Genomic DNA, 16229 nt, shown 5'->3' on the forward strand with positions numbered 1-16229 from the left:
TGCTCATTCAGCCCCCTGGCCACGGTATGCCACATCAGCCACCAGCCGTGCACTACCTACTGGGTGGTGCCAGCTATAAGCTGTGATTGAACAGTCCAAGCAAGACCTCTAGCAGTCCCCCAAACCCATTTCTATACATTATTAAATGTGAGCGCTGCTTTTTTCTGTGTTTTTTTTCCTTCTATACATATACGATCACTCTTATTTAATACACTGGATATTGTGCAACTTTTTTTTACCTAGTTCATATTAAACATTCGATCCACTGTGATATGTTATCTTTATTGTCCCATTTATATATTTACAAATAGCCAAATATTTGTGTTTTTATTATTTTCTTGGTAGCTTGCACTTGCAGCATAGTTGCTTACCCTCCTGCATTCTGCAGGAGACTCCCTGAAATAGCAGCAATCTCCCTCATTAGTCTAGCAATCTCCCTCATTTCACCTAGCCCACATTACACTGTTACATTTTTTGTGAAAAACGTAATGAGAGATAGATACATTTACATTGAATCATCAGCACCATTTCCCAGCACTTTACCAAGTATAGTAGCTCTTAAGCCCCGTACACACGGTGGAGATACAGCGGCGTAACTATAGCACCGCAGCCCCCGCCACCGCGGGGGGGCGCTGTGCATGTGGGGGCGCCGGGGGCTGCGGTTAGGGTGGCCAATCCCGTGATCGGGATCCGGCCCCTTAATGTCCGGGATTTCAATCCCGGGATTGGAGTATCCAATCCCGGGATTTCGGGATTAGACTGCGCACGCGCAGTCTAATGCCGAGCAGCTTCTGAGCACCCGCTCAGAAGCTGCCCGGCTGTTCCCGACCCCGGCGTGCGGCCTGCGCAGCGTGACCTCTGACTGTCACCCTGCGCAGGCCACAGCAGCCTATCACAGGTGACTGCTTCCGGCCGCACTGACCTCCCCTCCTGCAAGCTTCACCGTCCGCAGCGCTATGTGCCCCACTCCAGCCCGCCTATGTAAGGTAATCTGCGGGGCTGCAGCAGGCACCCCCCGCAGCGCTGCTCTGTCCGCCCGCCCGCCCACCCCATGTCGATGCCCGCCCGCCCACCCCTTGTCGATGCCCGCCTGCCCATGTCCACCCCCCCCTGCCATGTCGATTAAACGGGTGGACAGGGAATGTTTTTCTTTTAGGGATGCCAATCCCGGGATCCCGAGAATCCCGGGATTGAGCATTTTTCAATCCCGAAATCCGGGATTGAAAAAATGCCCCGGGATTGGCATCCCTAGCTGCGGTGCTATAGTTACACCCCCCCCCCCCCCAATCCCCCGCAGACTTACCTATCTCGCTGGTCCCGGCGGCTCCGTTCTTCTGCTGAGGACCACCACAAAATGGCTACCCCCATATAGCACACAGTTCTCTGAAACTGTCTGCTGTATGGGGGCACCATATTGTGGTGGTCCTCAGCAAAAGAAGAACGGAGCCGCCGGGACCAGTGCTATAGGTAAGGCTGCAGGGGATTGGGGGGGGGGTTTGCATGGGCGGCGGGGGATTGGGGGTGCTTGGCGGGGCGGCGGAGGGGGGGCGCCCCCCCCCCCCCCAAAACTTAGTTACGCCACTGGGGAGATATATTGCTCAGCAATACATTGCCCAGTGTCTTCTTTTCATCAGCGACCAGAGATGGTCGCTGATTAAAAGGAACCTCTGCCGGGGGAGCCGCAGAGGAGCGATTGGAATGGGGCTGAAAACAGGACCGCGCACCCTTCCATCACTGCCAATAAGGTCACCAGCGACCATATTCCCAGCGATTTCAGCCCCTATCGCCCCCGTGTGTACACAGCTTTACTAACTGCTTTGGGGCTCATATACATTTGTTTATAAGTAATTTTAAAAGATTCCTCTCAGATGTAGCAGTACACACCCACGCTTCTAGGTGCCATGTTCACAATCTCTTTTCAAGATCTCTCCATATATGGAACTAGACACGTCCTATGGATGGAGCATGACACGCCCCCTCAAAGGGGCACTGTGGAAAATTCTGCTACCAACTATAATCTCCCTGAAACTATTTTTCAAAAGTAGGCAATTATGACTTGCAGTGTGACCATTCAGTGTATACCAGGGGTTTACAAACTCGGCCCTCAGGACCCCACACAGTTCACTTTTTCTAGGTCACCCGACGGGTGCATTCATTACTCACTGACACAGATTTTTAAAAGAGCCACAGATGGAGCTAATTATTTCACTTGTGATTCTGTGGGGAGACCTGCAAAACCTGTACTATGTGGAGGTATGGGTAAAAACCGGACCTGGACAAGACCCTGGACCGGACATCAAACTCTGCATCCCGGAGCTTGGATACCCTCCAACACGACCCTCTCCATTAGGTACAAAATGCTCTGTTCCAGGACTTCTCTCATAATTTATTATTGCCGTCTCCTGTGTTGAACTAGTTCATTTATAAGAAAGGTGTCAACACAGGTGACAGCAATCATATAAATAAGAGGGAAGTCCTGGAACAAAGCATTTTATACCTAATGGAATGGGTCATGTTGGAGGGTATGAGCGTGTAGCGTCTGGTCCGTGGGACTTCACGTGAGAGGAGTAGGGATAGAATAAAGCCTCCCTGTATGATTCGGGCATGTAGCAAAAACCGTAATGATCCGGACCACACGGGGAGGCTGTAATCTCCCCTTCCCCATGTCCCTGGTGAAAGAAATCACAGGCATCCCCCTGGACCGGACACAACAAGCTCTGGAATGCAGATTTTGATGTCCGGTCTGGAGGTCCGGGGTCTTTTCCGTGTTTTTACACAGTCCCCTGTGTGGGGTCCTGAGGACCGAGTTTGAGAACCACTGGGGTATACTATAAGGCATTTCTATGTGTAATAAATGTGTTTGGCCTTTTCAGCGGCACCTATTGGTAGCAGTGCGGAACATAAAGCATGCAGCCATACAATCTCCATAGCCAAATCTTAGGAGTTGAATGGATTGTATTGTAGAGGCCAGTGATGGTCAGCAGGATCTGTCATAGGCGGCCATCTTTCCAACTTTGTCAAATGTATTTTCTGCTAGAGCTGTAAGTGCTGTTATCACTATGCAAACATGACAACTGGTCAGCGATGGTTTCCCGCCAAAAAAATATTGGTTACATAACCATAATTTGGGGGGGTTTAAATCTGTGCCAAAAAACTTTTTGCTGATTTTAGGTCAAATTTCCATTCATCCTAATCAATCCAAGTGCAGATTTTTCGACCGTTTTCCAAAAACAGCACGATCGGAAAATACATTGGTCAGAGAATTACTCAGCGATCCACGTGTTTTAGTCGAAAATGCGTCAGTTTTTTACTATTTTCCGCAGATGCAGATTAGACTTTAAACAAAGTTGGACATGAATCGGCGGAAAAGCAGACCGAAACAGACGCAGTGAATAGGTATGTCTGGATTTTTGGGGTCGACAATTTAATGGTCGATATGGACAAATGGTTCACATGCAAATTTCTGCAACAGAAAAGGTCAACATATGTTTTTTATATATATATATATATATATATATATATATATATATATTTTAGCCTTAACTCTAACCTTTCCCTTGGTGCATCCCCTTCCATGATGTAACCCCACCTTCCAAATCCTGCTCCAAGTGCCTAACATTAATCTTAACCCGGCCTAAACCTAAAATTCATGAAAACCACGTGCTCTCTTTTTCCGTGTTGACCATTCATATGTCGACATTTTGGACATGTTGACATTTCCCCCTGGCAACCTAATAGCATGTCAACCAATGAACTTTTGACCCTGCCGACCTATTGACCTATCCGGTGTCATCTTACTGACTTTCTATATACTCTCTCTCCCATCTGGATACATTTGCGTATAATGTATTGGGCATTGATGGAGATGAGATAGAATGTGTTCATTGTTACATTGTTACAGGATAATGGATACTTTGAGCACCTGTGGATCGAATTCGAGATTTCCTTGGCTGGACAGTAGATTTTTCTATTTGATTTTGAGAAAACGGGAGCGCGCATCGAATCGAATGCAGATCGAACGTGTCCTAAAAACCATTCGATGTGGATTTGATTTTGCTTCTATAAGCAAAAGCGAATCGAAAACAGGGAAAAATCTAAGCATGTGTACACAGCTATAGATTGATTTTGTCTTTGCTGGGTGTTGGGCTCTGCAGGATAAAATGTGTTAGTGACTGTTGAATCTTACAGTAGGATGTGATTGGTAGGTCAATGCTGGGTATAATAATTTGGGTGTGGGTACTGTTCGTTCTACTGTCACTATTAATGGGTGTTTTTGTTGTAATTTGCCATTTGTCCAACATGCAGCAATCAATAAAAGTCCCTGTGTCTGTCCCTGTCACGCACCCCTGTCTTTTGGTTATTGCAGTACGTGGGATGTTGTGCAGCATATTAGTATTTTTGTGAGGATACAGAGATAAAGTGACGTTCGCTATCTTACATTTCCTGGTTTTATACAATGGAATAATTAACAATTAGTTTTTTATGCTTATGACAAAACTGATGTATGTCATCACGACGCCCACTTTAAGGTTTTGTTCCTGTCCATCGGGAGAACCAACCCTTTTTAGTTTAGAATTTTTGTTCTTTGTAGTTAGGGAAAATTATCAAAGGGCGATGAGAATGCCAGCAATCTGTATACCGACGCCGGCATTCCAACTGCTTTCAGAAGACTGGCACATCGAGAACAGCAAAAATTATCGACAGCTGCCAACCCAATTGGGAATATGCGTGGCAGGTTAGGGTTGGCCTGGGAAGGGGGTGTTAGGTTTTTGCACTGGCGGGGGGGGGGGACTTAGGGTTAGACTGCTGGAAGGGAAATGTTAAGGTTAGGCCGCAGGGAGAAGGCGGGGTCAGGTATAGACACCTACAAGGGGGGTGAGATTTAGGCAGCAGGGTGGGTTAGAGTAAGGGGGGGGGGGGTTGCAGAGTAAGTTTTGAGATTCCCTTCTTCGGAACGACTTTGTTACTACTCTGGGCGCCGGTAACCAATGAGCTCGTAACTTTACATTTTTAAACCATAGCCTGTAAAATGGCAAATGCCGATTGGCTGGTACTTTTTGGGATTTATTTAAAGAAGGACGGAACTCTTTCATCCTTTATTAACCCCTTTGAGTGCCAACATATATTTAAGAGGTGCAAAATATCCGCTTAAAATGCCAGTGTCGCTCACATTTGTTATAGAAATTCAAAAAGAAAATGTTGTGAAATAAAAGATTATATACTTCTTATGTAAGGTAAATATTACCGGTCATTGATGAATAAAAATGTGGGGGTTTTTTGGCAATTTTCACACCTATTTTGACAAATTCACTTTGCACTCAAAGGGTTAAAATATCTTGGGTTTAACATGCATGTGCAGCACATCAAACCTAGTATCATCACACATGACTGCACATTTCACATGGATGACCATCGATAGGTAAAACCATTGTCATATGGATGAGTGTGGCAGGGCTGCTGGTGTGTGTGGGGTGGGCTGAATCTGGGCAGGAGTTGAGTAAAGGGGGTGAGGATGGGTATTGTCATGACATATAGCAAATTTAAAATAGAAGGAAAGAGATAGGGTAAAGGGAGCAAATACAGCAAGAAGGAGCAAAGGTCAGAGTACGTACTGAAGGGTACAGGTATGTACAGTAGATAGTGAGTGCAGCTATCTGGACAGAAATGTAGGTGAAAGAACAATAGAGGTAAGATTATATGTGTAACCATAGTATTGCTATTCAGAGGAACTGTGTGATAAATACTGAGTATGGTATAAAGCAATGGCAATGTAGACAGGAATTGTAAGTGGAATAAAGGTAACCTGAAATTGTTAGAGAGTACAGATTTGCCCCAGTATAGCTTTGTTGCCGCGTGCTGTAGTGGGACCGTGATACTAACGCAGTGCGGCATTCCAAAATCGTTCCCATTACTGCCAAGTCCCATACAAGTGAATGGGGGGCGGGCACATGTGTGCGCCAGGTCCCATTCAATTCTATGGCATAGCAGGAGCGGGATGCAGTAAATTTCCCAACGGTCAAAATCCTGACGCCGGAATCCCGACACCGGCACAATTAGTGTGCTGAGCGTAGCGAGGCACCAGGCCCGCTGCGTGGCGAGCCCGCAAGGGGGGGCGATCCACGTCCCCCCCTTGACGGGATTACGGCGTCAGAATTTTGACCGCCGGGATTCCATACCGAATCCGCAGGAGCATGCGGTCACATGAGCCCTGCTGTGCCGCGCTGTCCCGCGCAGCCTTCATGTGAAAAGACATAACTGTAAATGTAGTCAGTAATAATGTAAAAAAAACAAAAAGCAATAACTGAGAGCAGAAAGTCATTAAACCTGTAACGGCCCCACCCCCTAAGTGCATGATGTCATGCTGATGGGGCCCTCCTGCACTTAGAAGTACAGCACATTGATCGTACTAAGAGAAAATGCGGCCAAAACCATGAAAAACTACACTTTCCGGACTCTCCTGGGCTTCAAATCGGTGGGTAATGGCAGGCTTTGCCCTGAGAGGGATCCACGTTTCCTGTAGCATTATTTAGGGAGGAACCAATGAAAGGTTTGCAGATCACCTCTGGTGTGCTCGTGCTTTTCAGGGTCTGTCTCATAATGTACTAGCTGAGGTACCCGGCGTTGCTTGGGTTTGGTTGTGCAATTAGCATTACTTGTACTTTATCCTTCTCTTGGTTTAAGCGTGACAACTCTTCCAACAGACCCAGACGGTGGCTGCCCAGTGTAATTTTTGTTGATGGTGTTTCACTTGTAGCCATAATCCCGACTTTCTCTGAGCAGCAATCTTTTGTTTCAATGTTTTTTCCTGTATCTGTAGCATTTTGTATAATTTTTGTTGTATTTTTGCAACTTTTTGCTATTTTTGTAAAAAAAAAAAATTGTTGTCTTTTTTGGCATTTGACCATTTGTCATCCGTCTGACAATTCCATCAAATTCCATCTAGTGAAAGGCCCAGAACATGCTCACTAGGACAAAGGTCTGCCCAGCGTACACCAGCTTGACATTGGACAGAGGTCCTGTCCACTTCAATAGGCAATAGGTATCCCATTTACCATCCGTCTCTGAAGTTCTCATCCAAATCCATCCAGCGGAAGGCCCTGAACATGCTCCCCATGCCCAGCATACACCTCTCTGTGGTCGGCTCCGGAATCTAAACCCCATGTCCTCTACCCCTCTATGTTATGCAACTTTGCCTTGTCTTGCTTCCTTGACCCACTTTCTGTATTAACCGGACCCCTTTTCGGGATTAGGGATAGTGGCCGGGAACCTAATTTGGACCCAAACAAGCCACCTTGCATTGGTTTCATCCAAGTTGGTCCAACAGTGTCCAAATGCATACCGGACAAACAGATAAATAACAGACAACAAATATGTAAGAGATCTGTAGGACTAGGGTAAATCTGGGAACTTTGATTCAAATTTTCTAAATATACACTTTCTGTTTGTTGGTTTTTATTCAAATGAACAATTCGATGAACTGTCTTCAGAACCTAAAAGCACCTCACTTATTCCAACCCTAAATTATAAAAATACTAAAAAGGGATCTTATTCATACAAACATGATATACTTTCTCCCAGACCCGATCATTAGCCCTGACTATGGAGCATAAGGGACTTGCAGTGTAGCTTTGGATCTAGTATTTCTGTTACTTATGAGGGCTAAGAAAAATGCACTTCAATACTGCAACAGAGTGTTTAAGCCTTAGAACCACTACAATGAGGTTATACTATCACTCTGTGGCCAAGTCCGCTTTTATTGTCCACTCGCTGAAGAGATTTTGTACCATCCTATTCTGGAAATCACCTTGTACATTGGATAACTTACAATTTTATATAACCAAATATTGTATTATTATTATTACCACCCATGTATCAGTTTGTGTCTCCTAAACTGAATAATCTATATGAATTTTGCATCTATCAGGTTCCTAAATTGTTAAATATAATGTTCTTCCATTGTAGATGAAGGAAAATGGTGGAATTACTCAGGACGCTGGCGGACCACACAAATGATGTAAACAGCTGCGCCTTCTCTGACTCTCACCTTGCGACCTGCTCCTTGGATAAAACGATCCGGGTTTATACCTTAAAAGACTTTAAAGAGCTGCCGTTCTCCCCGCTGAGAGGACACACGTACGCAGTGCATTGCTGCTGCTTTTCCCCTAATCAGTCCGTCCTGGCTTCATGCTCCACGGATGGTAAAACAATTCTCTGGAGCTTGGGCAATGGGCAGATCTTGGTGTCCTTGGAGCAGCCGGGTAGCAGTCCAGTGAGAGTCTGCAGGTTCTCTCCCAGCTCCATATATCTAGTCTCAGGTGCGGCTGACGGTAGTGTGGCACTATGGAATGTGCCATTGCTGAATTTTCACAGGTAAGTGCAACAGGGCATAATAGAAAATAATAATAATGCATAACAGCGATAGCCGTATGTTATTGATATGTGCTGAGAAAGGTCATTATACACAACTCACAAATGTGAAAAGGTTTATCTTGTTTTTTTTGTTTTTTTTACTTTTCTGGACATAATCGAAAAATTTCCTCATCAAGTCCTAAAATGTTATCAGTCTAATTTCATGTATCAAATAATACCCAACAAAAATGAAGCCAAAAAGGTGGGTGCACACTATACGTTCTCGTCAACGATTTCCCTTGAACTCCCTGGCGAACAAACAATGTCATCAATGACCCGTGTAAGCCGGCATCAGTAACAATATAGTGCATACACACTATGATATGCACAATATATCGGTAATGACAATGGGGAGGGTGTGTGTCATTAATGACCCGTGTAAGCAGGCATCAGTAACAATATAGTGCATACACACTATGATATGCACGACATATCGGTAATGACAATGGGGAGGATGTGTGTCATCAATGACCCATGTAAGCCGGCATCAGTAACAATATAGTGCATACACACTATGATATGCACGATATATCGGTAATGACAATGGGGAGGATGTGTGTCATCAATGACCCGTGTAAGCCGGCATCAGTAACAATATAGTGCATACACACTATGATATGCACGATATATCGGTAATGACAATGGGGAGGATGTGTGTCATCAATGACCCATGTAAGCCGGCATCAGTAACAATATAGTGCATACACACTATGATATGCACGATATATCAGTAATGACAATGGGGAGGGTGTGTGTCATTAATGACCCGTGTAAGCCGGCATCAGTAACAATATAGTGCATACACACTATGATATGCACGACATGTTGGTAATGACAATGGGGAGGGTGTGTGTCATTAATGACCCGTGTAAGCCGGCATCAGTAACAATATGGTGCATACACACTATGATATGCACGATATATCGGTAATGACAATGGGGAGGGTGTGTGTCATTAATGACCCGTGTAAGCAGGCATCAGTAACAATATAGTGCATACACACTATGATATGCATGATATATCGGTAATGACAATGGGGAGGGTGTGTGTCATTAATGACCCGTGTAAGCCGGCATCAGTAACATTATAGTGCATACACACTATGATATGCACGATATATCGGTAATGACAATGGGGAGGGTGTGTGTCATCAATGACCCGTGTAAGCCGGCATCAGTAACAATATAGTGCATACACACTATGATATGCACGATATATCTGTAATGACAATGGGGAGGGTGTGTGTCATCAATGACCCGTGTAAGCCGGCATCAGTAACAATATAGTGCATACACACTATGATATGCACGATATATCGGTAATGACAATGGGGAGGGTGTGTGTCATCAATGACCCGTGTAAGCCGGCATCAGTAACAATATAGTGCATACACACTGTGATATGCACGATATATCGGTAATGACAATGGGGAGGGTGTGTGTCATCAATGACCCGTGTAAGCCGGCATCAGTAACAATATAGTGCATACACACTATGATATGCACGATATATCGGTAATGACAATGGGGAGGGTGTGTGTCATCAATGACCCATGTAAGCCGGCATCAGTAACAATATAGTGCATACACACTATGATATGCACGATATATCGGTAATGACAATGGGGAGGGTGTGTGTCATCAATGACCCGTGTAAGCCGGCATCAGTAACAATATAGTGCATACACACTATGATATGCACGATATATCGGTAATGACAATGGGGAGGGTGTGTGTCATCAATGACCCGTGTAAGCCAGCATCAGTAACAATATAGTGCATACACACTATGATATGCACGATATATCGGTAATGACAATGGGGAGGGTGTGTGTCATCAATGACCCGTGTAAGCCGGCATCAGTAACAATATAGTGCATACACACTATGATATGCACGATATATCGGTAATGACAATGGGGAGGGTGTGTGTCATCAATGACCCGTGTAAGCCGGCATCAGTAACAATATAGTGCATACACACTATGATATGCACGATATATCGGTAATGACAATGGGGAGGGTGTGTGTCATCAATGACCCGTGTAAGCCGGCATCAGTAACAATATAGTGCATACACACTATGATATGCACGATATATCGGTAATGACAATGGGGAGGGTGTGTGTCATTAATGACCCGTGTAAGCCGGCATCAGTAACAATATAGTGCATACACACTATGATATGCACAATATATCGGTAATGACAATGGGGAGGGTGTGTGTCATTAATGACCCGTGTAAGCCGGCATCAGTAACAATATAGTGCATACACACTATGATATGCACGATATATCGGTAATGACAATGGGGAGGGTGTGTGTCATCAATGACCCGTGTAAGCAGGCATCAGTAACAATATGGTGCATACACACTATGATATGCACGATATATCGGTAATGACAATGGGGAGGGTGTGTGTCATCAATGACCCGTGTAAGCCGGCATCAGTAACAATATAGTGCATACACACTATGATATGCACGATATATCGGTAATGACAATGGGGAGGGTGTGTGTCATCAATGACCCGTGTAAGCCGGCATCAGTAACAATATAGTGCATACACACTATGATATGCACGATATATCGGTTATGACAATGGGGAGGGTGTGTGTCATCAATGACCCGTGTAAGCCGGCATCAGTAACAATATAGTGCATACACACTATGATATGCACGATATATCGGTAATGACAATGGGGAGGGTGTGTGTCATCAATGACCCGTGTAAGCCGGCATCAGTAACAATATAGTGCATACACACTATGATATGCACGATATATCGGTAATGACAATGGGGAGGGTGTGTGTCATCAATGACCCGTGTAAGCCGGCATCAGTAACAATATAGTGCATACACACTATGATATGCACGATATATCGGTAATGACAATGGGGAGGGTGTGTGTCATCAATGACCCGTGTAAGCCGGCATCAGTAACAATATAGTGCATACACACTATGATATGCACGATATATCGGTAATGACAATGGGGAGGGTGTGTGTCATTAATGACCCGTGTAAGCCGGCATCAGTAACAATATAGTGCATACACACTATGATATGCACGATATATCGGTAATGACAATGGGGAGGGTGTGTGTCATTAATGACCCGTGTAAGCCGGCATCAGTAACAATATAGTGCATACACACTATGATATGCACGATATATCGGTAATGACAATGGGGAGGGTGTGTGTCATTAATGACCCGTGTAAGCCGGCATCAGTAACAATATAGTGCATACACACTATGATATGCACGATATATCGGTAATGACAATGGGGAGGGTGTGTGTCATCAATGACCCGTGTAAGCAGGCATCAGTAACAATATAGTGCATACACACTATGATATGCACGATATATCGGTAATGACAATGGGGAGGGTGTGTGTCATCAATGACCCGTGTAAGCAGGCATCAGTAACAATATAGTGCATACACACTATGATATGCACGATATATCGGTAATGACAATGGGGAGGGTGTGTGTCATCAATGACCCGTGTAAGCCGGCATCAGTAACAATATAGTGCATACACACTATGATATGCACGATATATCGGTAATGACAATGGGGAGGGTGTGTGTCATCAATGACCCGTGTAAGCCGGCATCAGTAACAATATAGTGTATACACACTATGATATGCACGATATATCTGTAATGACAATGGGGAGGGTGTGTGTCATCAATGACCCGTGTAAGCCGGCATCAGTAACCATATAGTGCATACACACTATGATATGCACGATATATCGGTAATGACAATGGGGAGGGCGTGTGTCATCAATGACCCGTGTAAGCCGGCATCAGTAACAATATAGTGCATACACACTATGATATGCACGATATATCGGTAATGACAATGGGGAGGGTGTGTGTCATCAATGACCCGTGTAAGCCGGCATCAGTAACAATATAGTGCATACACACTATGATATGCACGATATATCGGTAATGACAATGGGGAGGGTGTGTGTCATCAATGACCCGTGTAAGCCGGCATCAGTAACAATATAGTGCATACACACTATGATATGCACGATATATCGGTAATGACAATGGGGAGGGTGTGTGTCATTAATGACCCGTGTAAGCAGGCATCAGTAACAATATAGTGCATACACACTATGATATGCACGATATATCGGTAATGACAATGGGGAGGGTGTGTGTCATTAATGACCCGTGTAAGCCGGCATCAGTAACAATATAGTGCATACACACTATGATATGCACGATATATCGGTAATGACAATGGGGAGGGTGTGTGTCATCAATGACCCGTGTAAGCAGGCATCAGTAACAATATAGTGCATACACACTATGATATGCACGATATATCGGTAATGACAATGGGGAGGGTGTGTGTCATCAATGACCCGTGTAAGCCGGCATCAGTAACAATATAGTGCATACACACTATGATATGCACGATATATCTGTAATGACAATGGGGAGGGTGTGTGTCATCAATGACCCGTGTAAGCCGGCATCAGTAACAATATAGTGCATACACACTATGATATGCACGATATATCGGTAATGACAATGGGGAGGGTGTGTGTCATCAATGACCCGTGTAAGCCGGCATCAGTAACAATATAGTGCATACACACTGTGATATGCACGATATATCGGTAATGACAATGGGGAGGGTGTGTGTCATCAATGACCCGTGTAAGCCGGCATCAGTAACAATATGGTGCATACACACTATGATATGCACGATATATCGGTAATGACAATGGGGAGGATGTGTGTCATCAATGACCCATGTAAGCCGGCATCAGTAACAATATGGTGCATACACACTATGATATGCACGATATATCGGTAATGACAATGGGGAGGATGTGTGTCATCAATGACCCGTGTAAGCCGGCATCAGTAACAATATGGTGCATACACACTATGATATGCACGATATATCGGTAATGACAATGGGGAGGGTGTGTGTCATTAATGACCCGTGTAAGCAGGCATCAGTAACAATATAGTGCATACACACTATGATATGCACGATATATCGGTAATGACAATGGGGAGGGTGTGTGTCATTAATGACCCGTGTAAGCCGGCATCAGTAACAATATAGTGCATACACACTATGATATGCACGATATATCGGTAATGACAATGGGGAGGGTGTGTGTCATCAATGACCCGTGTAAGCAGGCATCAGTAACAATATAGTGCATACACACTATGATATGCACGATATATCGGTAATGACAATGGGGAGGGTGTGTGTCATCAATGACCCGTGTAAGCCGGCATCAGTAACAATATAGTGCATACACACTATGATATGCACGATATATCGGTAATGACAATGGGGAGGGTGTGTGTCATCAATGACCCGTGTAAGCCGGCATCAGTAACAATATAGTGCATACACACTATGATATGCACGATATATCGGTAATGACAATGGGGAGGGTGTGTGTCATCAATGACCCGTGTAAGCCGGCATCAGTAACAATATAGTGTATACACACTATGATATGCACGATATATCGGTAATGACAATGGGGAGGGTGTGTGTCATCAATGACCCGTGTAAGCCGGCATCAGTAACAATATAGTGCATACACACTATGATATGCACGATATATCGGTAATGACAATGGGGAGGGCGTGAGTCATCAATGACCCGTGTAAGCCGGCATCAGTAACAATATAGTGCATACACACTATGATATGCACGATATATCGGTAATGACAATGGGGAGGATGTGTGTCATCAATGACCCGTGTAAGCCGGCATCAGTAACAATATGGTGCATACACACTATGATATGCACGATATATCGGTAATGACAATGGGGAGGGTGTGTGTCATTAATGACCCGTGTAAGCAGGCATCAGTAACAATATAGTGCATACACACTATGATATGCACGATATATCGGTAATGACAATGGGGAGGGTGTGTGTCATTAATGACCCGTGTAAGCCGGCATCAGTAACAATATAGTGCATACACACTATGATATGCACGATATATCGGTAATGACAATGGGGAGGGTGTGTGTCATCAATGACCCGTGTAAGCAGGCATCAGTAACAATATAGTGCATACACACTATGATATGCACGATATATCGGTAATGACAATGGGGAGGGTGTGTGTCATCAATGACCCGTGTAAGCCGGCATCAGTAACAATATAGTGCATACACACTATGATATGCACGATATATCGGTAATGACAATGGGGCGGGTGTGTGTCATCAATGACCCGTGTAAGCCGGCATCAGTAACAATATAGTGTATACACACTATGATATGCACGATATATCGGTAATGACAATGGGGAGGGCGTGTGTCATCAATGACCCGTGTAAGCCGGCATCAGTAACAATATAGTGCATACACACTATGATATGCACGATATATCGGTAATGACAATGGGGAGGGCGTGTGTCATCAATGACCCGTGTAAGCCGGCATCAGTAACAATATAGTGCATACACACTATGATATGCACGATATATCGGTAATGACAATGGGGAGGGTGTGTGTCATCAATGACCCGTGTAAGCCGGCATCAGTAACAATATAGTGCATACACACTATGATATGCACGATATATCGGTAATGACAATGGGGAGGGTGTGTGTTATCAATGACCCGTGTAAGCCGGCATCAGTAACAATATAGTGCATACACACTATGATATGCACGATATATCGGTAATGACAATGGGGAGGGTGTGTGTCATCAATGACCCGTGTAAGCCGGCATCAGTAACAATATAGTGCATACACACTATGATATGCACGATATATCGGTAATGACAATGGGGAGGGTGTGTGTCATCAATGACCCGTGTAAGCCGGCATCAGTAACAATATAGTGCATACACACTATGATATGCACGACATATCGGTAATGACAATGGGGAGGGCGTGTGTCATCAATGACCCGTGTAAGCCGTCATCAGTAACAATATAGTGCATACACACTATGATATGCACGATATATCGGTAATGACAATGGGGAGGGTGTGTGTCATCAATTACCCGTGTAAGCCGGCATCAGTAACAATATAGTGCATACACACTATGATATGCACGATATATCGGTAATGACAATGGGGAGGGTGTGTGTCATCAATGACCCGTGTAAGCCGGCATCAGTAACAATATAGTGCATACACACTATGATATGCACGATATATCGGTAATGACAATGGGGAGGGTGTGTGTCATCAATGACCCGTGTAAGCCGGCATCAGTAACAATATAGTGCATACACACTATGATATGCACGATATATCGGTAATGACAATGGGGAGGGTGTGTGTCATCAATGACCCGTCTAAGCTGGCATCAGTAACAATATAGTGCATACACACTATGATATGCACGATATATCGGTAATGACAATGGGGAGGGTGTGTGTCATCAATGACCCGTGTAAGCCGGCATCAGTAACAATATAGTGCATACACACTATGATATGCACGATATATCGGTAATGACAATGGGGAGGGTGTGTGTCATCAATGACCCGTGTAAGCCGGCATCAGTAACAATATAGTGCATACACACTATGATATGCACGATATATCGGTAATGACAATGGGGAGGGTGTGTGTCATCAATGACCCGTGTAAGCCGGCATCAGTAACAATATAGTGCATACACACTATGATATGCACGATATATCGGTAATGACAATGGGGAGGGTGTGTGTCATCAATGACCCGTGTAAGCAGGCATCAGTAACAATATAGTGCATACACACTATGATATGCACGATATATCGGTAATGACAATGGGGAGGGTGTGTGTCATCAATG

General features: G+C 44.5%; 1 protein-coding gene across 4 annotated transcripts in view; it reads left to right on the forward strand.

Moving 5' to 3' along the window:
• The window catches only part of WDSUB1 (WD repeat, sterile alpha motif and U-box domain containing 1), a 56920-nt gene that overhangs the window by 323 nt on the left and 40368 nt on the right, over window positions 1-16229 (forward strand). For 2 of the 4 annotated variants that reach the window (XM_083153999.1, XM_083153998.1), the window contains exons 2-3: window positions 3324-3396; window positions 7963-8370. In XM_083153999.1, coding sequence (XP_083010125.1) covers window positions 7973-8370 — 398 coding nt within the window. In that variant the 5' untranslated portion in view covers window positions 3324-3396; window positions 7963-7972. The remainder of the gene's footprint in view (window positions 1-3323; window positions 3397-7962; window positions 8371-16229) is intronic. The other 2 variants (XM_083154001.1, XM_083154000.1) reach the window with 1 other exon arrangement.

This window comes from Crinia signifera, chromosome 7 (genome assembly GCF_055691185.1).
Source record: "Crinia signifera chromosome 7, ASM5569118v1, whole genome shotgun sequence".
NCBI lineage: Eukaryota > Metazoa > Chordata > Amphibia > Anura > Myobatrachidae > Crinia > Crinia signifera.